Source organism: Myxocyprinus asiaticus, chromosome 35 (genome assembly GCF_019703515.2).
Source record: "Myxocyprinus asiaticus isolate MX2 ecotype Aquarium Trade chromosome 35, UBuf_Myxa_2, whole genome shotgun sequence".
NCBI classification, from domain to species: domain Eukaryota; kingdom Metazoa; phylum Chordata; class Actinopteri; order Cypriniformes; family Catostomidae; genus Myxocyprinus; species Myxocyprinus asiaticus.
In genome coordinates, this window is record NC_059378.1 from 39,292,433 (window position 1) to 39,319,619 (window position 27,187).

The window sequence follows — 27,187 nt, forward strand, 5'->3', positions numbered from 1 at the left end:
ATCTGGCCTGAATGGGAAGGATAGAAAGGAAGATGAGAATAAACTGAGAACATGATTATTGAGACCAGAATTATGGGTTACATGAACTTAAGGCACTCACAGCTGCGATGGCCGAGTGGTTAAGGCGTTGGACTTGAAATCCAATGGGGTCTCCCCGCGCAGGTTCGAACCCTGCTCGCAGCGAGGATTGACATATTGTATCAGGACAGGAGCTTTAGAAAAATCATGAAAAAGAAAGATCCTAATATCTTCATCTCACTGCTAAATCCAAGAAGAGCGTCATACACCGATTGTACATAATAACCAATGTGATACCACAATACTGACTGCAGTGTAGTGTACTTACTGTAACCATTTTAAGAGTCATTATCAAGATAGGGTGACAAACATGTCCCTTAACTTTCAGTCATAAAAAAAGATTCCAAATAGTCAATAAACCCCATTTAAAGGCATCATTCTATAACCTAACCTTTTATTAAATCATATGAAATGTTGTTTTGGGGGGTTTTTTTTGCACATTTTTTAGAAAATATATTTGAATTTGTCAATTGAAAAGAACTCTTGTCCCCTTCATCTGGCACACCACTTCTGTGATATTTACAGTTATTTATGTGTTTATTTTTACTCATTTTGTTTTCTCAGGTCAAGCATTTGTGCAAGTGTGCAAAAAACTCAAAATAAGTTATTCATAATTTAAAAATAATGTTTGTCCCTTGATTTCATGCGATAGGTGCTATCAACTTTATTGAAAAAAGCTTGAATGATTAGATTGACTGATTTACGTAAGTCTGATCATTAGTGTATGTTTTGTGATGTTATTAACACCGTCTTAGAAAATATATCTTTTAAAGGGGTCACAATGACTTTTTTTATTATTTTAATATGTTCCTTAAGGTTAACTTAGTAAAGTTTTTTTTTTGTTGTTGTTGCACAAATCACAGTCATTTATTTGTAAAACATGATAATTGTCTACCCTCAGAAACTGTCAGTTTTGGTGCTGCTTCTCCTTTAAGACTCACTGTTCAGATTGGCTCTCTCTACTTGCCATGTCACCGCTACTGGACGAGGCTACGGAAGTGATTAAAGGTAAAGTAGGCATTGATGTGTTGTTGTGGAGGCAGTCAGATGCAAATTACTACCACAGTGTGACATCACAATGTGGAGGACGTAGAAAATGAGTCGTTTTGGCAGCTTGGTTTCAACAAATGCTGTTTTTGCAGCAAGGAGAAGTTTTGAGTTCTGAAACTTACAGTATGTTTTATAGTACAATAACCTCTTATATGTCAAAAGATCAAGGACATTTTTATTCCTCATGTCTTGACCTCTTTAAGAGAACTTGTCACTGGTGTTACAACCTTTGCTTCATTCGTTAAAAAAAAAAAAAATTCAACAAGAAAAGAACAACAGTCAAGTTTTTTTATCCTCAGCTAAAACTGAACAGAACTGAACTGAACATTTTCAAATATATTTATATTATATTTCAATAATATTTTGTAAATCGGAATGTCAATTTTGTTTTGTTTTGAAAATGACCCTTAAACAGCGTTTTCCTATTTTAATTTTTTTTTTTAATAATTCATATTCTTTTTATGACATCATTGATCTCATTACACGAGAGACTAGAATATTTGTACTTAAAATGTAAAGAACATTTTAAAATGTACAAATTCATTTGTCTATTTAAGTGACCTGTAGAAACTCTAAAAAGTTATGAAAATAGTGAAGATAAAAATACAGTGAGTTTTCCTCATCTCTACATTATTAATTTAGATCAACATCAATAACGATAAAAAACATGGATAAATGAGCATTGTTGAAAGCAACTTTTTAGAAATGAACGGAGGAGCGTTGATTAGACTGTCTGACTGATGACCTATGATGTAAAGGATGTTTCGGCTCATGAAACTCACCTGTGATTGGCTGGATGGTCGCTCAGTCAGCCCAAAGTAACAAAACGCAAAGAATACTGTAGACAAATCCAACATTTGGAATTGGTACGGGTTTAGCTTGGAAAAGTGTAGGGGACCGAATAACCTTTTTAAAGAGTGCGGGGGACGTGTCCCCCATGTCCCCCCGGCTGCTACGCCCTTGATAACGTCTATATTATTAATGACATTTTATGAGAATGCATTAGTGGGTGTTCTCCACTGATAAATACTGAAAGTGTTCAGTTACAGATATTTGAGGGAAGTTCACGGTTTTGACTCTCATTCAAGCCAACTTCACTCAGAATGACGCTGACCAGAGCTCTATTCCTGCTGTTGAACCTCGGAGGAGGCCTGACCCTAAAGATCTGCTCCTTTAACATAAAGTCCTTTGGAGAGAGCAAAATCTCCAAACCAGATGTGCTGGACATTATCCTGGAGGTGAGTTTTTTTGTTTAATATTTTATTTGCATGCTTTTTATTTAATAATTAATGCCATATGAAAAAAATGTATGGCTGTTATAGGGCTTTTAAAGGTACTATATATTTAATAAGTCACTTAATTGTGCTTTATTTATGTTTGAAAGCATTATGAGTGGAAGTAGACTTGCCATTACCAAGACTGACCCATAAACATTACATGTGACGTACTGGCCCTTGATGTGCTTCTATTTAAATAAAGATGACATTAATGCATTAAAAACCAGATAAACTTGTATGTCACAGCTGTTATGTACAGTTGTTTCTCTATGTTTTGCAAATGAGAAAATGAATAACATGAGTGCATAACCATTGTAATGAGTTTTCCAGAAGATGCACAGTTTTTTTTACATTCATTATGTGAAAACAGGAGAACAAATGGGAACAGGATATACAGCCTTTCCCATTGTTGTTGTTGTTGTTGTTTTGGGGGGAGCGCTCAGGTCTCTGAAGGACAAAGATTTCTTTCTGGATCTCCTCCCAGTGCATCAAAGTTTAGCTCTTGTTGACTCCCCAACATATTTTGACAAAAGTGATTCTCATGGCATGAACGAATGTTGTAATATAGTTTATTTTCCCTATCACACTGAAGAGTATCAGTCGCTGTGACCTCATGCTTGTTCTGGAGATCAAAGATGTGAAAGGAAACGCATTCGGTCAACTCATGACTCAACTGAACAGGTACCTGTGCTGTAATATAAATCTACTGGCATTATAATTTACGTCAACAGCCAATGTATCGAAATATAAGAGCAGCTAATTGTCATAATGACAAAGTAAAGTGTTACAAAAAACAGTTAATGCATTTTCCTGATGGTAAACTCGTTGTCTTTTACAGCAGGTACAGAACTCGAGCAGATGAATTTGGTTACGTTATTAGTGAGAGACTGGGGAGAAAATCATATAAGGAGCAGTATGCTTTCATATACAGGTATGTATGATTCTTTAACAAAGATGATTAATGATTATATAAAGTGTTAGTATGCATGCAAAAACAGATTTGTATGTGTTTTGTTTAGCAGTGTGCATTGATGTACTTGGTTTCTGTACATTTACACAAGATGGATACCAAATTGAAACTAATATGCATATGCCATAAATGCTGAGTTGCAATAAGCCCACAAATATTGAAATATAATCAGGCCGTAAAAATGCTCCTCATGATCATATTAGGCAGAAGATGGTGTCTGTGAATGCAGTCTATCAGTATCCAGACAAACAAACTGGAGATGAAGACGCTTTCGCTCGAGAACCGTTTGTCGTTTGGTTTTCGTCTCCAAAAACTGGTGAGACAAATAACACCTGCAAGGTGAAAGATTGTACATTGGCTATTGAAATGAGGGCAAACATATTTTTGTCTGTCTTACAACAGAAATCAAGGATTTTGTCATCATTCCTATTCACACAGTCCCAGAGGCAGCCGTGAAAGAAATTGATGAATTGTACGATGTTTATCAAAACGTCTCAGAACTGTGGCAATCAGAGGTGAGAAGTTCTCAGTTTGAATTTATATCTATCATGTGGTGTTTTACAAAATACACTGATAACAAAAATGTCATATGTTACAGGGTAATAATATATGAATATAAGCATTTCAACCATAAACAAACAGTGTAGAATTGAACACAAACAGGACTATTCTGTAAAGAAAGTATGAACACACTTGACTTAATTTTTGAATCTCATGATCTTAAAAACCTTCAACGCTTTAAAATTAGTTTTGCAGATAAATATAAACTGGGCCTACATACTGGATGAATATATTTAAAAAATAAAAGCAGTCAACAAGTCTCCAGCATACATAAGAGTTTTTGATTTGGTCGCTTCATAATTATCATACTTCCCATACTTGTATTTCATAGCAATGATGACTTTACTATAGTATACTAAAGTATAGGAGTTGTTTTTCTGCGTTACTGAAAGTGATCCACACACCTGGTCTTCTGTGCACCTGGTTTCACCCACAAAGCGTGTTTGGTTTCTTCTGAGTTCCTGTTTCCTAACTCAGTGTTCACCTGGTCTAATTGTGTCAGAACTTCATCATCATGGGTGATTTCAACGCCGCCTGCAGTTACGTGCCGAAGAGACAGTGGGTGAACATCCGTCTGCGATCTGATAGTCAATTTGTGTGGTTGACCGGGGACAAGCTGGACACGTCTGTAAAGGTGTCGACCAAATGTGCTTATGACAGGTCAGCAGCTCTTTAGGAGAACAGATAATTGAACACTTCAAGTTAATAAAGCACTGATTTGTTGATGTACTGGACACGTTTTTTAAGTGTCTAAAGTGGATGTGCTAAAACTTAACATGAACTTGAACTGTCTTTACTACTTTTACCTGTTGTTATGAAGGACACATGGTCCCAAATGCAATCATGGCTAAGTTAATGTCATCCAGTGACTTAATATTCTAATTTTCCGGGCTGTAGGGTCGTTCTCCGTGGAGAGAAACTGGTTGAAGCTGTGAACCCTGAATCAGTAGAGGTGTTCAACTTCAAAGATGAATTTGGACTCACTGAGCAACAGGTAAATAATATCTAATGAGATTCAAATCTTTGAGTTTTTGGAAAATTAATTAATCAAACATTTCTAAGCCACTAAAGCACTGACACTGCCTAGATAAATACATCTTATAATATTGAGTGTGGGAGTGGTGCTTTTTTCGATAACATAATTTCTATTTTTTCCTGCTTGTAATTAACTGAATGAATCTTAAAATATTTGTAATTTTTAAAAAATTTTTTCCATGATTTGAGTTTCATGCACTAACGTAAGAAGGAAAGTCTCGAACCAACATTTAAATTATTATAGTTTTGCAATGAAGTCGAAACAGGCCTCTCACTAAAGTCCACCACCTGTTTCTTTCAATTTCTGCTTCGTGTTGAAACAGTCCATAACTACTGAACTAGGATCAGTTTCACATTGCCAAATCTAAACCTTAAATGGATAGTTCACCCAAAAATGAAAATTCAGTCATTGTTTACTCACCCCTGTGTTGTTATAACCCCAGATTACTTTCTTTCTTTTTCTTAACACAAAGGGAGAAATTGTGAAAGAATTTTGTGTTCAGTGGTGTCATACAATGGCAGTTTATGGTGACCACCTCTTCAAGCTTCAAAAGGACACAAAAGTATAATTCAGAAGTCTAATAAATTATTCCATGAGACACATGATTGTTATGAAAGCATACGATAAGATTTGGTGAGAAACAAACTGAAATCTAATGTATTATTTAGTTTAAACATTCACTTTTAATCTCCTGTGTGCGTTCATGATAGGACACGAGAGCAACAGTTCACGCAGCCCCCTCGCGACATTGGGGCGTTCACACGAAAACTTGTTATCTAATAACAGGTCCTCCACAGCAATAGTGACAACAGAACACAACACAGCCGCACACAAAACAGAGAACAGAACTTACTAAGCATGTCTGAAGAGTTTGTAGTTGAGGAACTGATGCATTTCTATGCCCAGCCTTATTTTTTTGAATGGAGTACTCGGAAATCAATCAGAAAAATAGAGGAGGCTACAGGCAGCCACAGTCACACCGTGTCCTAACCTGAAGGCAAATGACATGCGATAAAAGGTGTATTTTCTATGGTAATCAGAGTTTTTGTCCTAACCAGCAGTGACGAGCGACGGTACATTATATCAATCGCTTGTTTTCTATTTTCAGAATCGCGTGTTTCAGTCCGCTGTGAACTGGCACCGGTCCAAAAACACAAAAAAATAATCAATCAATTCTTTGACTACAAACTCTTCAGACATGTTTAATAAGTTGGTTCTCTGTTTTGTGTGCAGTTGTGTTGTGTTCTGTTGTCACTATCGCTGTGGAGGATCTGTTTTTAGATAAACAAAAAGTTTTCGCTTGAACGAACCGTCGTGAGGGCGTGAACTGTTGCTCTCGTGCCCTATCATGAACACACAGGAGATGAATGGTCAGTGAACATTTTCACTAAATAATATATTAGATTTCAGTTTGTTTCTCATCAAACCTTATCATATGCTTTCATAACAATCATGAGTCTCATGGAATCATTTATTAGACTTCTGAATTATACTTTTGTGTAGAGGTCGACCGATATATCGGTTTTGCCGATTAATCGGCACTGTTAACCGATTTCTGGAATTATCAGTTATCGGCAAAAATCCACACCGATAGGTTTTCCCCATCGCGTCCAGTGCTGGAGCGGCTGGGAAGGGTCCGCTGTCGTTACATAGTATGAGAGCGGCCTCTAGAGGCAAAATAAAAACTATCACTTCACTGATGCCTTGTGATGTTTGTTCTGGTATGTGAGACTACACTCTGCATGGAGCAGAAAACTTCAGATGTGGATTTAAAACATCAACAACGAAAAGGTATGTATACAGTACACGTTGTCCTATCATTATAAAGTAATTAATTTGTTGACTAGATGCTGCATTAGTAGAAAACAGCAATATGTTTGCCGACAAGGCTGAGAGGACGCTAACATTAAAGTTAACCTCAAGCGTTTAGAACAATGTGACAAGAATACACGCAAGTCCTACCCAAATGTTTAAATATCATGATTGTTACCATCTTTTACCATCTATTTGCATTAGTTTATATCCAGCTGGTCACGTTTATGCATTCGTTATCCAGCTAAGTTGCATATTTAAAGCTAGTGATGTGAGAAAGCAATTAATATCTTCATGCTGCCGAGAGAAACATATAAACAAATCAGAAACGCATCTGATTTCAATTCAATTTTTTTTATCCTCACTGTAATACGATGACTTCAGATCAATCACATTCTTGTGCTAAAAAGGCTTTTGTAATTAGGCACATCATAAAAATCTCCTGCACGAGACGCTGAATAAACAAAAATAAAAGGAAACAAAGACGTTCGTCTAGCACGCGTTTACATAGAAAAACAAATGGATGGTTGCAAAAGCGTTCAGTGTAAACAGCCCCTTACAGTTGGTGGTGGTCTTTGGCCGTTGCGTCTTGCTCTCTTATAAGTGTTTTTCAGATTAAGCAATGAGTTTGTTTAAATGCTTTGGCAGGAAAGATGTTCAACTTGGAAATGTACTGCCCTACTACTTTTGTGTCCTTTTGAAGCTTGAAGATGTGGTCACCATAAACTGCCATTGTATGACATCACTGAGCACAAATCTTATTCACAATTTCTCCCTTTGTGTTAAGAAAAAGAAAGAAAGTCATATAGGGTTATAACAACACAGGGGTGAGTAAACAATGACTGAATTTCCATTTTTGGATGAACTAAATCTTTAACTATAAATGAAATGAAAAAACTGACTCTAGATCAGTGGTTGCGGATAATATCTTCCGATATTGCTTGCAAGATATAAGGCACATATAATGCGATGTATTTTTTTGACATGTTCATTATAATGTGTTAAATCCCATACACTGTGATCTTTACTTCTACATTTAATTAAACACTGTACTGCACTAACATCAGTCATTGTTGTCAGTCAACCTCTCTGCAACGTTTATGGAAAAATAATCTAATATTGAAAAATGATGAAAAATGTGAATGAAAAATAAAACCTAAAAATAACCATTAGAAAACGTTTTGTACAAGTTCTTTTTAGGATATTATTCTAAAATCTCCCTGCAACGTTCTGGGAACATTAGGTTATGGTTATAAAAACAGAACTTAAAGAGATCGGTCCTAGAACGTTAGGAATTGGTTCCCAAAATAACCAAATGGGAACCCTATGAATGCAGTTTAATGTTTTTTTTATTTTTTATTATTGGTTTAATGGTTTTTGGTAGCATTAACATGATATATCTATTGTTTTTTTAACTACCATACATTATGTCTCCACTTTATACAAAGCACCCCCACTATTTTCAGAGGAACCCTCAGCAATTTTGATCTGGAACCGGGCCTGAGTAGAAACATGGTAATATCATTAGAAAGCGGAAACTTTCCTTTTTACTTTAGTGCATAAAACTCAATGTGTTTCTGGGTCAGCGTGACTCAAAAAGATGCAGCAGGTCCCATTTGTTTTCTGCTGTCTTTGACATTATTTTTGTTTTATTTTTTCACCATTTTTTGGCACTTTTTGGATAAAAAAATAAGTGTCTTTTACACTACAATCTCATTCAGTGTATTTCATCGGACTCCAAAACTATACTAAACCATAAGAAACTGAAAAACCACTCTTATCTTTGTCTATTCTCCAGGCTTTGGCAGTGAGCGACCATTTTCCACTCTGCATTACTGTAAATCAAGCACGGAGGAGAGGATAACAATATTCTCCTTGTACACTTTTACTTGCCTACTACAGTTAAGACTGAAATACAGCTTATATAAGAAAATTCATCAGTTATAACATACTGCCAATTAATCAGAGATGCAGAAATTGAGTGATCAGTGGTATTTTTGTAGAAATAAGAGCAGAATGTTTATTTGAAAGGTGATGAAAAGCTTCCAGTGCTTGTTAATTATGAACCAGCAGTTTGAAGTGTTGGTTTACTGGTTGCTATGAGACTGTAAGGATTAGTTTGCAAGTTTGTTCCTACTCTTACCCCTCTACATCTCTACATTATTAATTAACTCCATACATGACAACATATCAATATGCTGTGAAATAAAATAAAGTCTTAATGTTCTATCAAATCATTTCCATCAAACAGCTTGTTGCCATTGTCATGAGATTAATTGCTTAATTTTAGACTTAGAAGGTAAATACTGTCAGTTAAAGTTTGTGGGAAGGAAAAGACATTTTCTGTTCAGTGTAAACAGTTCTGAAGGCGAGAAAGATGGTGACATTTCATCCAAACTGATCTGTTGCCGTGGGAATATTAAAAATGCCATTCCTGGCGTAGAATGTGCTCCTCACAATCCCAGATCTCCCATGGGCTGGCGTCTTGCAGTCCATCTCATAGTCACCTGGGGAACCATTAAGTCAGTTCAGTGGAATATTTACCCTATAAATTAAAGCATTGACCATTACACAAATCTTAATACAGCAGCTTCAGCAGTAACTATTGTATTAGTCATCTTCACTGTCTGTAGTTTGCTAAAGCAAGCATCACTATTACTTTCACTCACCACTCTAGTTTTCAAATCAAGCATTTTATCCCTGAATTTCCTATATTCCTACTTTCCTTACCTAACCTCCAACCATAGTCCCAGGACGACAGAATTGGATAGTCAAATTTATTCTCCGGGTCTTTTTGGGCACGTTTTCGCAGATACAGATGTCGTCCTTTGCCTTCTTTGGAGAAGCCATGGTAGAGAGACTCTTTGGTGTGTGGGCTCACAGGCCTCATCAGAGGGGCCTCACTCAGGGACCGCTGCACCAACACAGGGGCTCCTCGTTTCTTCTCCTGCGTTTGGACCACAGGAGGCAGTACGAGTTTACTGGCAGACGGGGGGTTAAACGGCTCAATTGACTTGGACCTGCGAGTTGTGAATCTAGTCGGATATTCCTTGCTGTATTTCATCTTCCATGCCAGTCGTGTGTAGGCCTCCTTAAGAATCAGCTCACGGTAGAAGTTCTGGTCCTGAGTGGTGAGCAGGTTCCTCATGTCTGGGTTGCAAGAATGCAGTCGTTGTTTGAGTCTCTCTTACTGATTAATGGGAGAGTGCAGCCACAGAAACCCAAGAGGAGTCTGTTTACTGTACCCTGCCCACAGCTGACCAATCAGAGGACAGATCACTCATCGGGGAGACAGAGGAGAGGGTATATAGACACTTTCACTCCCTCACACACACACACACAAATGTGTTGATAGAATAACAAAGGTTTCTGCAGAAAGCATCCAAAATACCCAAGAAATTAGGAGAAAAAAACTCAACATGGACCTGTACTGTACCCCCAATTGGTAGAGCACGATGTTATAATACAGAAAAATCATATCGCCTAGGTCAAGCCCAGCTGATATATGCATATTTAACTAAATAAATAAAAATATCTTACAAACAAGCCAAGTCTTCACTTGTGATACTCTTGATGGAAATTAAATAAAAAAGCAAGGACTTACTCTGTTAAGGTGAAACAGCAATCTCTTAACCTTGTGCGACCCTGCGCCCACATGCGCGGACATTGTATTTTGGCTTTGCTCTACGCAACACATACTTTAAATGAATTTAAACCAACTGAATAGTGTTCACAAAACTCTAGACTGTCATTTAAGGGTTAAACTTCTGTCGCACCGAGCCACGTGACACAACAACAGGATATCAATTTCCGTGAAGCACTTCTACGGGTGTTGAGCCAACAAAAGTGCCTCTGGTAAGAAATATCTTTCATTTTTTTTATTGAAATATGTTTGGGTGTAAAGAGCAGCGTCTCTAGTTTCGTTTGATATTCCACTTTAAAAAATGCATTAATTTTTTGTGTGTCAGCGTGCTGATAAACATGATGTCCACATATGTGGATTTTGGGACATTGTTCCCACAAAAGTTGAAAAAAATATGTTAGTTATTTTAAATAACTTTCAACATTAAAACATGTGGGGGTTATTTCGCTTAATTGTAATATAATTTTTATCACTGTACAATACGTTTCTATTCATTAACATTAGTAAATGCATTCATATATTTACTGTGTATTTTCACATTGATAAGCAATGAGTTCAAACAAAAGCTGGAAAATGTTGCTTTCAGAGGCTTTATATGGAGTTAGGATGAAATTAAGGTACATTTTGAACTTTTCTGAGACCAGTGCAGACAAACAGCACACTGGAGGTTAAGTCATTCACTAAACAGGGAGCAAGGGAGCATCCTATAGCTCTCTACACAGTTAAGTGCATTCAATCCAAACTTCCTATTTAAAGTTCAGTTTCAGGCTGCAGATGATGTTTGGATCACTCAACATGTTTGACAGACATGGGACAATTATAATCAGTACATAGATTCAGAATTTATAATGTGTCATTTTATTTTAACATGGTTGGCAGTGATTGTAAGCTTTTCTGATGACCCAGAATTTTTAAACTTTACATCTATATCAGTTGAGTGACACATTCAAAGTCATAGTGTGAATATATAACCTAATATTTGTAAATAGCAGGATTTTTTAAAAATACAGCCATGTCATAATTATTCAACCCCTATTGCATGTAGCTGTTTCTTAAATATGTAAGGCTACACAGTAATTGATTTAAAACAAAATTAAGTCATCAATCTGCAATGGCACTTATTTAAGTTTTAAAATTTAAGTTTAGTGTTGTAAGCATAAAATGTATTTCTATGCAAAAAATGCAATTAAAAATACGCTGTCTCAAAAGCTAATAGAGGAGATTATTTCATTACACAAGAAAGGTCATGGCTAAAAGTACATTTCCAAGGCACTTCAGTTTCCAATAGACAAAGTTGGCAGCACCATTCATACATTTTTGAAATATGGTACAACTGCAACCTTCTTGGGGTGTGGAAGAAAGCAAAACTTCACCATGGGAAATGTTGACTTGAATATACAAGAATTAATTAGAAAAGACCTGTGGAGTCCTGGAAGAAAGTTTTATAGACGTATGACACTAAACTGAAAATGAGTTTTAGACCCATGGGTCAGCAGTACGTCTGGAGTAAGATGACAAGGTGATGACAAGAACAACACCATCCCCACAGTCAAGCATGGAGGTGGGTCAGTCCTGTTATGGGGGTGTTTTGCGGCTGCAGGAAACGGCTATCCTGACTATGTGACTGACACCATGGATTCTTTCGGGTATCAGGCCATTTTGGCATGAAAAATGTGATGCCTTCAGTGTGTAAATTGAAGCTCGGGTGATCACTGGACTTTCCAGCAAGACAATAACACCAAGGATACATCCAAGTTGTCCAAAATCTGGTTCAGGGATAGGTCGTGGAATGTCCTTAAATGGCCCTTTCAGTCCATCATTAAAATCCCACTGCAAACCTTTGTTGGCACAGAAACCAAAGAATGTCAATGAGCTGGAAGCTTTTGCTCATGAGAAATGTGTAAAAATTCTAATAGAGAGGTGTCCGAAGCCTGAGAACACACATGAATCATTTATTTGCTATTATTAAGGATAAATGATGCTCCTTTGGGGGTTGAATATTTTTGACATGACATTTGTGGAGAGAATTAGTTATTTTTTATTTTAAAATTTGGGTAAACTGAACTCTTTGTTCTCAAAATCACTCAAATGTGTATTCAAAACTCACTTTGACTGTTTACTGAGGTTTTAGTTGATGTGTTTGATCTGTTGTTTTTCACACACACACACACACACACACACACAAATTTCTCAATACACAAATACAAAATACACTCTGACATCCATACCAACACACACACACAATTTTAGTTGCATCATTTATTCATTTGGCCTGCAGTGCTCTATAATACAGCAAACAGAAAATAGGAGAAAAGCATGTATTTGCTCCATAGGCTAAACATTAGAAAAATGGCGCCATCTGGTGGAAAATATTAAAAATGTAAATTTTGAAGCCAGGGCTCCGGAATGAAAGCATAATATCATAGAATTCATGATTTTATGCTTTAATGGCACTGGGATCAATTACTGCAGTTTTAATGGGTTTCAATGGGGACATTTTTGTCCTGAAGGTCCTGAGTGTAACTATTGTGTATAAACGGTGAATTATAGATGTATTATAGGAACTGAGGTTGAAATATCAAAATACCCTCAAAAATACACACCTTTGGCAAAATGTATGCTGTTGGCATTAACACAGCCAGAATGATCAAAAAAACAAAAATGAAAAAGACAAAAATGTCCCAAAAGGTCACACAAGGGTTAAAATAGAACAAAACACAGGACGAATACTTATATAATTACCACCACACCCAAGGTCTTGGCAAGTAATCAAAATGTCTTTCCTCCAGTATGTTTTGCTTGAAACATGTTCATGCGAAACTCTATTTGATGTCGTTTCTATGGTGACAGCGGAACATTCTGATCAAAGTGGCCTTTGTAAGGAACAATATTTGTAAAACTACCTTGAGCTAAATATTCTTTAAGGTGTACTCATTAATTTTTAGCAACTAGCGGCTTGGATGCAGCATTATTCAAACGCAATAGTTTTCAGTTGTCGATGCCATTGTAGAAATTTGCGATTCACAGTCAGCCAAGATTAATTTTATTCCCGATTGAGAGTGTCTAATAACAGGACGGTTACTGAGATTGAAGGTGTTGTAGGTGATTTGTTCATGGAAAAGTATGCAAAAAATGTTCCTACTCCCTTAAAGATATTAATGAAATAAGTGTCCTGAGATATCTCACCGGTCTTTGTGACAGCTCTAGACTCTGTAAACAGCAAACAAAAATGTGACGTTTTCAACTGACAATCATTTTGCTCGTTCTCATAGAGTTGTATTTGAAGCGGATCATTGAGGCTGTGCTTCATAATGTTTGTCAATTGAGAGTGCTATTGTGCCACTGTTGAATTTGACAGCCACAGGAAAAAACAAAGCTCCTCTTTACTCGGTTTTGGTCTCAAAATTATCTTTGGAGTGCTGGGTTTTGGAATGAGGGGGCGTGGCTAATTCAACAACTCAGTCATGTGAAAGCTTCAGAACGATAGAATCGCTTACAGCACCTTTAAGCCAGTAGGAAAGTCTTTCTAGCAAGTCAGTCCATTGTCAGTCATCTTTGGAATGCTCTTGGGAGGCGATATCCAGTCATGATAGTGCAGCTCCTATCTACTTGATTGAAGAAAGACCAAAATCTCAAAAACGGCTGGTCAAGATTACGATCAAAGAACATATTTCAAATCATCAGTAAACTCTTGATCACACTGGTGTCATAAATTGTGCTTCTTTACCTAAGATTACGCTAAAAAACGAAATTTTCTCAGCTTGTATAGCTAATGCGCATGTGTGTTGTTGAGTTGATCGACAGGCGATGTCTGTATCTAAAAGGTGATTCGCCCTTACCTGTAAGGTGGAACTTCCTTTCTACATCCACTGACCGTTGGCTGCCATTGGGCGTTCCAGTTTCTCCCATTCATTTTAACAGAAGTGGCCCGTCTCTGCTAAAAAGTCTCTGGTTGTAATCAGCTGGTCATGTGATTCTAACATGGCCGCCCCATATGTGGACCCTCTCCATGTAGAATAAAACAGCTTTTATAAGGTTACTGATATGACTGGAGTCTTCATTTTAATGTGAGTGCTCATGATTTTACACATACATTTCAAAATGACGAAATTATTTTATTTTTCTCTAACACGTACCAGGTCTTCTTTGAAGTACTTTAATACCATGGTTTGTGAATGTATGTATATGGTGATAATTCAGTAACATGGTATAACAGTAGCCCCAAAAAGTATTTAGACACTTATAACAAAAACAAATAAAATAAATGGCATTATATAGCAAAATATTAAACCAATGGCACGTATTTTAAAGAAATATGGCACTTTAAACAAAAATAGTTTTTTTAGGTTGTCAAGTATAAAACAAGAGATCTATTGTTCAAAATTAACATTTTTATCCAATGCAATACGAGTGTTTGAAGTTTACAAGGTGTTCAAATTAATTTTAGGGCCACTGATATCATCACCACATGGTGCATTTTTACAAATAACAAGACATCATAACTTTTGAAATCTTTATTCCAGTTTTAACAAGCAAATGTACATCAAACCTATTTGTGTGTTTCACAATAAGGCACCAATGGCCAAATACAAAATACAATTACATTTCCCCCCTTGCCTTTAAAACACCTACAAAATTCTTCACCACTGGAATATCAAAACTATCATTAAGACAATTTAAGACAAAGGTCGGAAAAATGCAAAATATCTGCATAAATCTTTCACTGTGACGAGATATTGGGGTACGCGTCTTCGAAAAAGCCTGAAAATCAGCTAGCATCTGCGAATACTGGATCTTTTGGTCATAAGGGCACTCATATACAGTAATGTAAATCTTGTACAGCACATTTGATTTACTTTCTCCTTTATCTGTAAACTATTAAACGTGTAGAGGTGAAGCCAGTTAAGACAAGTACAGCAATACGTTTTAAATTTGAAGTGTTGCGAGGAATGAGTGACAGTCCTGTTTTGATGTAAGAGCAAATAAAAGTCACAGTTCAGTTTATGCAGTGAGAATCAAACACATAGATATGGAAACATTGTAATATGTGTGTAAAGACAAACGATTTAAGACAGTGTCAGTAGTAAATAAATGTTTGGGTGTGAAAACCCCAATCAGTTTGTTCATACATGGTCGATTCTGATTTGTGACCAGCACTGAAACTAAAGAAGAACCTTAAAATTAGCAATGCTGAACCAAAACCGACAAATCAAAATTGTACAATTCATGCATCATAACATGCCAACATCAACGTCATAATGCTTCAACATTCCAGTCAAAAACATGATAGAGTGCAAAGTTCAACAGAATTAAGGAGTTCTGAATGATTTGTCCACTGTTGCCTTCCATAATTTGTTTTACAGTGTCTAAAGAGGGTTTTGGGTTTACTGCAGGGAATTACGGGACAGTGACGTGGAACGGGGACCCTGGGATGTGCTCATCTCCCCATTTCACAGCCAGTACATAGCTGCCCTGTTCCTTTAAGATGTAGCTGACGTTGTACTGCATGTTTCCCATGTGTTTCACCATGATCTCCTCACAGGGCGTCTGAGGACCAAGAACACCGACCAGGAGCATGTTCTTCCCTGGTAAACGATGAAACAAACACAAGGATGAAGTATTTTGGAATTAACATGCACGTTTCTTGTAGCACTTTATAACTGAGTGCAGTTGAGTGTGGTGCGGTTCGAAATCAAACAAAATGATCTAGTCGTTAAATACAGTTATACCCTATAGTTATTACTATGGTGCAGTGATGGTATGAAATGGTAATATGATACTTTTATAGATTCCATGCTACTGAATGATTGCCATATTTATATATCATGGTATTTGCATGCTACTACAGGGTGCTTCAAAGAATACCATGGTAGTACCATGATACCATGCAAAAAACACAGTAATACCATGGAACATGTAAAAAATAGTAATACCATGAGACATGTAAAAAACATTGTATTACTACGGTACCATGTCAAAAAACAATGTAATACCATGGTACATATCAAAGTATTATGTCCAAAAAACATGATAATATCATGGTAAATGAAAAAAAACAACAAAAAAAAAACAAAAAACACATATGACTAAAAAACTTAGTATTAATAAAAAACATTGTATTGCCATGGTACAATTTTTTAAGTGCAATTCAATACTTTAGGCAATATCTAATTAAAGTGCTTTTGGTTGAAATGATTTCTCACCTGCTTTACTGCAGTCTACAGTGAAAGATGCTTTCTGCCCGACGAAGGCTTTACTGAGACCAGGACCTCGACTGAGAACTTTACTGGCGTCAGATGAAGCTCTGGGAGATGCTCTGTAAGAGTTTGTGCTGCTTGATCTGGTCACGGACTCCACCATCAGAGTGGACGTCTCGCTGGCATTAGTCACGTTCACCAGCCGCTGACCTGCAGAGAGTTTGATACTTTTACTAGCAGTTTAAAATGGATCCAACTTGGTAAGGATGATCAGAGAGTGAAGTCGATGAGCACACACCTGTGACTTTGGCCTTAAATGGACTTCCTGTGATGTGGTTGGGTCCGCCGTATTTAATCGTGATGATGTAGTTCCCGGGGGCCATTGGTGTGTAGTGAACTTTGAACCCTTCAGGAACCTCCTGACACTCCATCTTCACCTTTGAAGGGCCCTCGATAGTGACGGCCAGAGAGGCGGGGCCAGCTTTAGTGTTATTGATGGTAAACTCGGCCTGGTTACCTGTCAGAGGAAATGATAATTGGCACGTTCAGCAGATTTTCATGATTTTTCCATGATCTGTCCAATCATCTGTTAAGGATCAGCATTTTCAAATCTTTGTTCAGAGTGATAATCACTAAATCGCAAATGAATCGTTAGAAAAACCAGCTTATTCAAAACAAACAAATAAACAAGAACAGATTCTTCTCCTTATTATTATTAATAGATTGTTCTCTGCACAACACTTCACACAATGCATAAGCCAGTAAGAAAGCTGTAAAACAAATTTACATGCAATGTGAAATCAGGGTAAAATATGCAACACACTGAGGTCACGTGACAATGTAGCTTGCTTTTGTTTGATACGTTTATTGGAAAAATATTTTTTGAAATAGTATGCACTATACTGTAAACCGAATTAAATAGGCAGCATGTCAGATCCAATTCCTATAAACCTGCTAAGAGACGATAAACAGCGAGCAGACGTCTTTCCTCTAAACATAAATCCAAAAATGACACTATCAGACCGACCCAGCTGGAAGAATGGAGTGGAATTTGACACTTACTAGCAACAGGACATTGTAAAACTAAATTTATTCTTTCCTCCAAGTAAACCGCATGTCTTTTATCCCCACTTGCGCTGTTATGCAGCTAACCGCATATACATTTCTCCCAGACTATTTCCATCCGTCTACACAACATCTGAATGTCAACACAAAAGCAAACGGACACGACCGCCTTTTGTTGCCGATCGATGTCTCTCGGTCTGTTGGAAACTTGAATTTGTTCTGGAAGGGATCCATGAGAAACAGGTTAGGTAGTCTTTTAAAATCATTTTATTGAAACAATGAGGTGCGTTCATACATTAGTTTAACAGTCTGACTTCCCCTCTGTATGCCAAGTTTAAAAAATACACAGCAAGCAATATGCAAAGAGTTAAAGGGAAAAAATTAAAATTCAAACATTAGAATTTCCCTCATTATAAAAACCCTCATGTCATTTGATTTATTTTATTAAGCACAAAAGATGACATTTTGTAAAATGTGCTGGTTGCTCTTTTCCATGCATTTAAAATGAATGGGGACTGGAGCTGTAATGATGGAAAAACACCTTGAAAAGTTTCATAAGAGGTTTAAAAAAAAATTCTTTAAGTCTACAAGAAAGTTATATGGGTTTGGAACATGTTGCTGGTTGGGATGCTCAAACAATCAGAGCAATGTTTTTGGTAGCACCACAGAGTCACAGTGATACAATGTTTAGGGTCATCATCCTACACAAACGGCTTACCTATATTTGTCTCTGCATATTAAGCTGGGATAGGATGTATTTAAACTAGGGGTGTGAATTGATTAAAACAAGCTCATTAAGCAAGTTAAGCAAATTTTGACTCGTCCCTCCTTTTCTTTATATATTAAAAAAAAAAAAAAAAAAAAAAAAAAAAAGCAGCAAAAATCTGGGTTGCAGTGAGGCACTTACAATGCAAGTGAATGGGGCCAAACCTTAAATTTTAAAACTCTCACCGTTTCAAAAGTATAGCCACAAAGACATAAACAGTATGTGTGTTAACATGATTTTAATGTAATAAAATCTCTTGCTTACCTTATCCGTGTAAAGTTATATCCAATTTTACAACTTCAAATGACAGTTTAACAACTTTACAGCTCAAATAATACACAGAAGAATGCATGCAAGTGCTTTTATAAAATTATTAGCTTCTCATTTCTGCCTTTAAACCCTCAAAAAATTGTCCCCGTTCATTTCCAATCTAAGTGTTTCACTGTAACATCGATTTTTTTTTTTTTTTTTTTTTTTTGAGGGATGAGTCAATACATTTTTGTGGTTATTATTATGCCACAAATGCTGTCAATTGAGTTTAACTTGTATTGAACCCAGAATATTCCTTTAATCCATTCCTATATCAATATTTGCAGTAAAAGGACATGATTAATTGTTTAAATTTTTTTAACATGCTATTTATATATATATATATATATATATATATATATATATATATATATATATATATATATATATATATATATTATTTTTTTAATCATGCTTGACATTAAATCGACAGTCTTGATTCAAACATTGAAAAAAAATTACAAAAAGAACCTTTAAAAGTGGAAAGCACATTGATGGCATTAGCGTTAAGTGTGTGCAAGCTTTAATTTTTGCATAAGTGTTTGTATGCAACAACAAACGCAACGTGATTAATGTTTTCAGATGCAAAGACGTTACCTGTGGTTCCTCTTTCCAGACCGGGTCCATAAGCAGTGACGAGTCCGGCGTCTCCGCTCTGTCCCGGCTCACCTACGCGCACCTGGAACGGACTGCCGGGAATGTGTGTTCCGTTGAACTTCACGTCGATGATGTGGACACCGTTCTCTCGTGGGATAAAGCGAATGGCGTATTTGTCTGGAAAATTTGAAGTTTATTAACAAAGAGAGGCAAAACAAACATGACAAAATTAACGGCAATCAGTGATTTGGTTCTTAAACACAAATTTAACAGGAAAACAGAACAGTTTTGTGAAACCAAAAGGATGCGGTTCCCATACGATGCATCAATTTGTCAATATTACAGAATCACACCTTGCTCTAGTTCAGACACAACACACTCTTCTAGAGCTCCAGATGGGCTGTGAACTTTGGCATCGATGTTGCCCTTTGCCCCGTTCAAACGCACTGCAAATGAGGTGGGCTGGTTCACCTTCAGACCAGACTCCTAGATAAGTGAATAACAAGCAGTTTAGCAGTTTCTCTCACACAACCAGTTTATGGAGCCAGAGTATTCTGGGTCAAGTTGTTGAGCATAAAAATATAAATGTATACATTACATCATCCGTCAACCTTGTGTACTTTACAGTACATACTGATTTGTCAAATTGGTAAATCTCATGAAAACATGTTTACGTCATATTTCACCCCCAGGTCACAAGAACACACACACACACACACACACACACACACACACACACACACACACACACACACACCAGTACAGTACAGTATATAAGTGCTGTGAATTGATGAATTAAAATGTATGAATTAAAAATGGGGTTAAGGTCAGGACTCTGTGGTGGCCAATTCATGTGTGAAAACGAATCCTCATGCTCCCTGAACCACTCTTTCACAATTTGAGTCCTGGAATATGCCCGTGCTGTCAAGTAAGAAAAAAATCTACTGATGGGATAACCTGGTCATTCAATATATTCAGGTAGTCAGCTGACTTCATTTTATTACCACATAACTAGAGTAGGGAACCGAGAACTGGTTCTTGTTCAGAACCGGTTCCATTCTTTACAAAATATCGGAATCAGATGATCTTCGTGACCTTCGGTTCCGTTAACGGTTCACCTGCATGAATTTTCCACTGATGCGGCTGGAACACCGTCCTGAAATACTCTGACAGTGTTTCCAGTAGCGCATTTCTGCAGCAGCGCTGCCCTCTACTGGGTCAAAAGCATAAAACACACAAACAAATGACTCTTATGAGCCGGTTCTGTTGAATCTACGGCACAAAACAGACAGTGCTTACGGTATGGTCTGATTCCTGGAAAAACTATTTAGATGAGCCGGTTGTTTTGAATCTAAAGTGCGAAACATACAGCACTTCCGGTCTAGTCTTTCTTCCAGAAGTTGACAGTTCAACACTATCCTTCCAGGTTTTAATGCGTTGGACAGTTCTTAACCCAATTCCAATGATTTCAACAATCTCCTTAGTTGTTTTCTTTGCTTGATGCAGGACAATAATGTTCCCCTTCTGAAACACAGTTACATCTTTTCCACAACCACGGGATACGTCTTCCGACATGTTTAAGAAATGAGAAGCTGCACACTGCATCAGTTAGGGTTAAAAGAATTGTGGCCAGCTGAAACATATTAATCACTGTAATAATGATCCAATCATAGACTCTTAAGTATCTGCTTATTTAAATCCAAACGGCAACCTTTTTGTTTTTTTGGCCAGGCAGTGTATGTACTTGCTAAAATATTCTGCCATAAAATCAGTGGATATGCTGGAATTAAAAGTTTGGCAAAATCTGTTGCCGTTTTCCAGTAGGACTTTTTTAATAATGGGATCAAATGGGCAGATTCAATTCATATAAAGCTTGGCAAGACAAACTTTAGTGTCCATTACCAATGCATTATTAGATACTATACATAATACAGATATAAAACAAATTGAATGCTGAAGCTTAAAACTCAAAACTATTACTTTCTCTTGCTGCTTAGTCTATCGCGAGGTTTCATTTTTGTAAACACAGGTTTAGATGATAGTGAGCGAGCGTTTTTGGGTGATACGAAGAGATACGCCAGCTTGCCCATATCTCTCCCACACCTGGCTCACCACTTGCGGGTGAAGTCTCCATTGTCCATACAGTAAATCTGCTCCCGTGTTTATTATCCCCAGGACATGCATCACGCATAATGAATAAGCTGCACTGCTCCACACAATTAGTTTCTGTGCTAGAATGTGCAGTCGAGTAGAGCATGTACCTCCTGGAAAATATATATATTTGCCAATTTTAGCCACAGGAAGTGGGGAAAAGCATTAGTGAAGTTACAGGAAGTGCAAAAAAAAAAGGATACTGCATTGCGTAATTTTTTTTGAATGCATTAAACAATCAACTATTAATCGCACAAATTAACGTTACATTTTCCAGCCCTAATATATGAATACAAATTTATTAATTTTTATTAAATATTTATATATATATATATATATATATATATATATATATATATATATATATATATATATATATATATTTTTTTTTGGGATGAAATATGACATGTTCTCGACAAGCTCCATGAGTTTCACTCAAAATTGATTTAATTGAACAGATCTGTCTTGTCGATTATGGGCAAAGTATGACATCAAATTTTGCATTAAACATGATTTTGAAAGTTTTTCGCTTGTAAAATTCAGAGCACCAAACGGCATGATCATTTCATATTTATCCTACCACATAATACAGTTCTTAAATTACATGTTTAGATGTTCACAATCTTACCTGAACTCGCACAAGATCAGCTAAAACAGAGAGACGGCACACATTTGACAACTTTTGGAAAATGGGAACTACGAGGTTTGCTAAACTACAGAGAAGTTCAGAGTGGAATAATAAGGTTTCTGTGCCGTCCACCTCTCTCTGCTTTAACTGATGTTTCTGTGAGCTTAAACAGAGTTGATTCTGTTAAAAGCCTTTAAATGAAACACAAGAGAAACATCAGAAGATCCACACAAACATTACTGATGTCCACAGCTACTCAAAGCCACATGAGATCACTAGCTGAACACAGAAGTTGTGAGTTTTCTCACATTATAAGTGCATTCTTGACATGATAGCGTAGTTTTTATTTAGTATCTTTGTGTGGTAACTGTAGCTATTTAAGGACCAATTATTGGGGAGTGGGGATTTGGTTGTCCTTCTTGGGAAGTTCTAAAGAAATAATTTATGGAATCGTTAAGGAACCAGAATCATTAAATTCCCATCCTTACTCTTTCCAAATGAATGATCTTTCTAGTCTGAGAGTCTAGTTACAGAATTTGTCAGTGTTACGAGTTCTGCTTTGACAGCTGTGGACAAGCACCCCATGTGGAGATGTTTCCATGTGTCTCACCTGAAGACTGGTAACAGTAAGCCGGCGGGCATCGTCTACAGGAGCACACACGGGCACCAGGTACGGGCTGTCAGGAATGTGCTCATCGTTGAACTTTATAGACACTTCATAGTCGCCTACAAACACAGATTGTAAATGAAGTTATGGATTCATGTAGAAATGTTCATGAAGAATACAGGATGGAGGCAATGGTGTAGTAAGAAAGCATACTGGATATGTTTAGATGTATCTAAATTTACCAGGTTCTTGAGCTATATAGGAGACGCCACACGATCCATCCTTTCTGTCCTCAAATGAGATTTCTGCTCGACTGGGACCCTCGACAGCGATGGACAGACCCCCGGCGCCTGCCTCTCGCGTCCAGACATTAAACTCCGCTACAATGAGAAAACACAGAGTTGAGTTGAACAGTATGTGGACACTGAAGTTGTGCTTAATAATGTAAATGTAGTTGCATTAGATAACAAAATGTGTGTGTGTGGCTATCGCAAGCTCTTTTGACATTTAACATATGATATCTAAAACTCAATTTTCGCTAGATAAAATGATCATTCTTCTCGAGAGGGATGCAGTAAAATTTTGGCGTGGAAAAATGTGACTGTTTCTGTTCAAATTTTCCAAAAACAGAAAAAGTAACAAACAAACAGTTCCTTTAAAATCCGGTAACAGAAACACTGCCACAGAGAAAAATGTATATAGCGTTTATATGACAAGATCTTGGTTTTATTACATTTAATGTAAACGGCGCATGCGCGCAAATTTGCGCTTTTCATCTGAAAATGTATTTATGAGTGACCCAGTTCATCTCTCCTCAATCATGGCAATAATGACAGCATGCATGAAGGACAGATCTAAGGAAAACTATCAAAATATAAAAATATGCATTTGTCGTGTGCATTCTTAAGCACTTTATTAGCACTTTGTAGGGTAAAGATGTGCTTACATTTGGCAAAAGTCTGTTTTTACATCTATAGAATCCCATAATATATTAAAAATATTATCCAATATTTCAAAAAAGTTGTTCGACCCTTAATGTTATGGTAGTAATGTGTGTTTTGTAAGTGTAATCACTTATATTAATAATTATTCTAAAATAAAGTCTAATTTATATATATATATATATATATATATATATAGGTTTTTGGCCCAGTGTGTTCAGAATTTACGATTTCAACCAAGAATGTATTTTGGTGCATCGCTAATTCTTAAAGAGCACCTATTATGGTTTTTCAAATATGACCTTTCATGTAGTGTGTTATATAGCTGTTTGTGAATGTAAAAAAGTCTGCAAAGTTTCAAAAATCAAAGTGCACGACAAATGGAGTTATTGACTCCCAAAAGAAAGAACCGATTCTGAACACTTGAAACGAGTCGTTAGTAATTCCAGACTTACTTCCTGTACTAACCTACATAATTTGGTAACAAAAAAAACCGCCTCTGGTCTTCATTGGCTGCTCGTGAACAGATTTGACCCGCCCTCAAACACTACACTAAGCGGTAGACCAATCACAACAGACTGGGACATCTGACCAATCAGAGCAGAGTATGCGCTCTGAAAGGAGTTTAGAATGAATCCTTTAGAACGGATCATTGAACGAGTCGTTTTTGACACTGGGGAAAAAAAGTAATGCTGCCATTTAAATTATGAGCAAATGAAAGTGTTTTTTGACCTTGGATGCATGTAAATCTATTGTATGAGACCTTTAAAACAAAATTAGACACGCTTAAAAACCATAATATGTGCTTTTTAAACTAGTAGAAGTCGTAATTTTTTACATCAGTAATTGCATTTTCACTAATAGAATTGCACAATGATCTGTCATTCACTCGTTCAAAACACAAGATATCTACAATTAATTTCTAACTAGTTCAAATTCCAAAAACATATCAGCTATATGCTTCTTACTAGCAAAAATGATAATTTTATTACATTGTTACTAGAGCAAATGTCAATTTCTGATGTCAACATCTAAATTACAACTAGTGAAAATGCTAACTTTTGCAGTCAATACATTTTTGGGTGAACTATTCCTTTATTGTTGTTTTACCAAGCAAACCTCATAAGAACACCTGTCCATACCTGGCACACCTGCCTCGGCTTTGTCCAAACCAGGACCTCCTGCTCGCACCTTATGGGCCCCTCCTTCACCCAGCGGCCCAACGGTGAACTGGAAGGGGCTGCCTGGCACATGCTGCCCACGGTACTTTACACTGACCGTGTGAACGCCCATCTCATGGGGCACGAAGCGGACACAGTAGGTGTGGTTGCCAACGGCCACGATCTCCGCCTTTTCTGTGGTTCCTGAAGGACTCGTGGCCTGAGCAGAGACGTCGTGAATGTCGATTCCTGGGAAAAATGGAAGGAAATTATGGCAAGAACTCTTGAGAGAGCCGACAGAAGTAGATGGGGTTGGAGCAGAGGTTGCGCCACAAAAACATTAACCATCACGTTGATGAACTGAGTTGTGAATTTTCCATCTTTTTCATTTTCCTGAAAATTAAACAGCATTTAGGTCTATAACGGCCTGGGATTGATTTGAAGCCAAATATCACGACAAGCAAAAGTTAAATTTAACTGATTACTAAAACATTTTATTTGAAAAGATACATTTAAATGGCAAGATACCAATCATTACAAAAGTTTAAATCAATGCCTCATTGAGTGCGTTTTTGATTTTATTCTGCTCTCGAAATGTGATAAAGACAAAAGACACTGCTGTCTTGCAATGTCGTTAATTATTCCACTTGACAACACTTGGATTATCTTGTTTCTCTTGCCAAATCCTCATTCACATCTCTTACGGTCTATAAAACTCTTTTTTTCTCCCCTTTTCCTCACTTCTCATCTCTATTAGCATCATTTACTGTAAGAATGTTTCTAAATTAGTGAAATAAGCACTTTATTTTTTATCTGTTGAAATTAGAATATTCAGTCAACGCTACCTCTGCTTTGACGATGAGTGATTGGGAAGGTACAGGGATGTAATGGGTCTCTGTCGCTGTTCTGATGTCTACGTTCTCACAAACTGTCATTTCAGGGAAGCTTTGCAAGCAACAGACCACAACATACCAGAGTGAATGAGTGATGACACCATCTGTCAGCATTTACTCACCTTCATGTCATTAAACCCATATGACTTTCTTTTTTCGGTGGAACATAAGATATTTCTGTGAATTTTTAGAGGATGTCAAGCTCCAAAAAAGTACCATAAAGAAGTTCTTTAAATGTTGTGTGCTATATTCCAAGTTTTCTGAAGCCATACGATAGCTTTGAGAGATTTGAGAGCTTTGATTTTCAGTGAATAATGGCTTAAATTTCAGGCTTTTCAGCACACAAACCTTTACGCCTTTAGAAGACATACAAGACAAGCGTACAAGACATAATTACTGTTTTTACGATACATTTATGGTGTCATTTTGGTGCTTGACAGTTTCTGGTCACTGTAAGTTTTGATTGTATGGAAAAGAGCAGCCTGGACATACTATAAAACGTCTTTCCTGTTTCATAGAAGAAAGTCAAACGGGTTTAAATTTTTTTTAGATTTTTGGTAAACTATTACTTTAAAGGGAGATGCAATGAGAAAGTGTCTCATGCAAACACACAAACGCACACGTGGGAATCAAGAGCAAGCACGTTCTGCCAACCTCATCGTCCACATGCGCAGCATTTAAAACGCACCCTCCAGCCCACCAGAGGGCGCTCTCAGGGGCGCAGCGCAAATCCTGGTGACCCTCACTCTGCCCACAGTGAAGTGCGTAGACCTTAAGGGTCGTGGTGACCCAGAGGGGGTCTGACCTTTGACTCCAATCCAAATTGAGCAGTGTGAGCGATAGACGCCGCGAGAAAGCATCTCACGAGCAAGAGCCAGAAGAAACCAGGTGACTGAAGAGACAGATGCAGAGAAGAGAGAAGACACAAAACCATGTGAGGAGAGACAGAACAGGAAGTGCATCGGGAGAGAAACACAGCAAAGTGGGAAAAAGACATTAGAATATAGAAGAAAAAACAAGAACTTGAGCAAATTTAACGTCTGATTTTTCGTCACTTATGCATAGTTATTTCCTGTGGCTCAACTGGAAAAGCATGGTGCTTTTTACACCTAGAGAATGCACACTGATTAAATGTATAGCTTGGATGCACTTTAAATCACTTTAGATAAAAGCATCTGTCAAAAACATAAGTGTTAGTGAATCTCTCAAAAACATGTCTGGGTCATTTCAATTCAAAATAAATATTTTGCATACAGAAAAACACTTTTTTGGGGGGTCCATTAAGATGTTTTGCATTTTCATGAAAATTAGGCACATTTCCCCATCGAAATTCTCATCACTAATTTATCCAATCATATTTATCATTACTTGTAATAGTTATTTTTTACTGAATAACAGTAAAAATATACTGTAATACAACTATTTTTTATATAAAATTAAAGCAGT

General features: G+C 36.9%; 4 protein-coding genes and 1 non-coding gene across 6 annotated transcripts in view; 3 read left to right on the forward strand and 2 right to left on the reverse strand.

The window, feature by feature from the left end:
• The window catches only part of aldh4a1 (aldehyde dehydrogenase 4 family, member A1), a 398,306-nt gene that overhangs the window by 138,809 nt on the left and 232,310 nt on the right, over positions 1-27,187 (forward strand). The window lies entirely within an intron of this gene.
• trnas-uga (transfer RNA serine (anticodon UGA)) lies at positions 102-183 on the forward strand. Its single transcript has one exon. It is a non-coding gene; the product is annotated as a tRNA-Ser (tRNA).
• LOC127426039 (deoxyribonuclease gamma-like) lies at positions 2,143-9,043 on the forward strand. Of its 2 annotated transcripts, none has more exons than XM_051672508.1 (8): positions 2,143-2,366; positions 2,998-3,086; positions 3,244-3,336; positions 3,579-3,691; positions 3,814-3,890; positions 4,439-4,596; positions 4,834-4,930; positions 8,583-9,043. In XM_051672508.1, the coding sequence occupies exons 1-8, from the start codon at positions 2,232-2,234 to the stop codon at positions 8,646-8,648; spliced, it is 828 nt and encodes a 275-aa protein (XP_051528468.1). In that variant the 5' UTR covers positions 2,143-2,231; the 3' UTR covers positions 8,649-9,043. The 2 variants fall into 2 exon arrangements, with proteins under 2 accessions (XP_051528468.1, XP_051528467.1); XM_051672507.1 differs by having other exon boundaries at positions 2,147-2,366; positions 3,778-3,890; positions 8,583-9,028.
• Positions 9,154-10,559, reverse strand: LOC127426049 (protein ATP6V1FNB). Its single transcript, XM_051672519.1, has 2 exons — positions 9,515-10,559; positions 9,154-9,291 (listed from the first exon to the last, which is right to left on the reverse strand). Exons 1-2 carry the CDS (start codon positions 9,930-9,932, stop codon positions 9,173-9,175), a joined length of 537 nt encoding a protein of 178 aa, XP_051528479.1. The 5' UTR covers positions 9,933-10,559; the 3' UTR covers positions 9,154-9,172.
• LOC127426016 (filamin-B) overlaps positions 14,927-27,187 on the reverse strand; it is a 122,172-nt gene continuing 109,911 nt past the window's right edge. Inside the window, exons 38-45 of the mRNA XM_051672441.1 lie at positions 24,831-25,097; positions 22,990-23,127; positions 22,751-22,866; positions 19,715-19,847; positions 19,362-19,538; positions 16,923-17,141; positions 16,631-16,834; positions 14,927-16,012 (exon numbers count right to left, since the gene is read on the reverse strand). Of these exons, the coding sequence (XP_051528401.1) occupies positions 15,825-16,012; positions 16,631-16,834; positions 16,923-17,141; positions 19,362-19,538; positions 19,715-19,847; positions 22,751-22,866; positions 22,990-23,127; positions 24,831-25,097 (1,442 nt within the window). The 3' untranslated portion in view covers positions 14,927-15,824. The remainder of the gene's footprint in view (positions 16,013-16,630; positions 16,835-16,922; positions 17,142-19,361; positions 19,539-19,714; positions 19,848-22,750; positions 22,867-22,989; positions 23,128-24,830; positions 25,098-27,187) is intronic.

What these genes read in the sequence shown, in the direction of transcription:
- LOC127426039 (XM_051672507.1), top strand. Translation starts at nt 2,232, where the DNA reads ATGACGCTGACCAGAGCTCTATTCCTGCTGTTGAACCTCGGAGGAGGC. An exon ending in TGCTGGACATTATCCTGGAG is followed by an intron (nt 2,367 to 2,997) that starts GTGAGTTTTTTT and finishes ATCACACTGAAG; the next exon opens with AGTATCAGTCGCTGTGACCT. An exon ending in CAGAACTGTGGCAATCAGAG is followed by an intron (nt 3,891 to 4,438) that starts GTGAGAAGTTCT and finishes TAATTGTGTCAG; the next exon opens with AACTTCATCATCATGGGTGA.
- LOC127426049 (XM_051672519.1), bottom strand. Translation starts at nt 9,932, where the DNA reads ATGAGGAACCTGCTCACCACTCAGGACCAGAACTTCTACCGTGAGCTG. An exon ending in GGACTATGGTTGGAGGTTAG is followed by an intron (nt 9,292 to 9,514) that starts GTAAGGAAAGTA and finishes ATGGTTCCCCAG; the next exon opens with GTGACTATGAGATGGACTGC.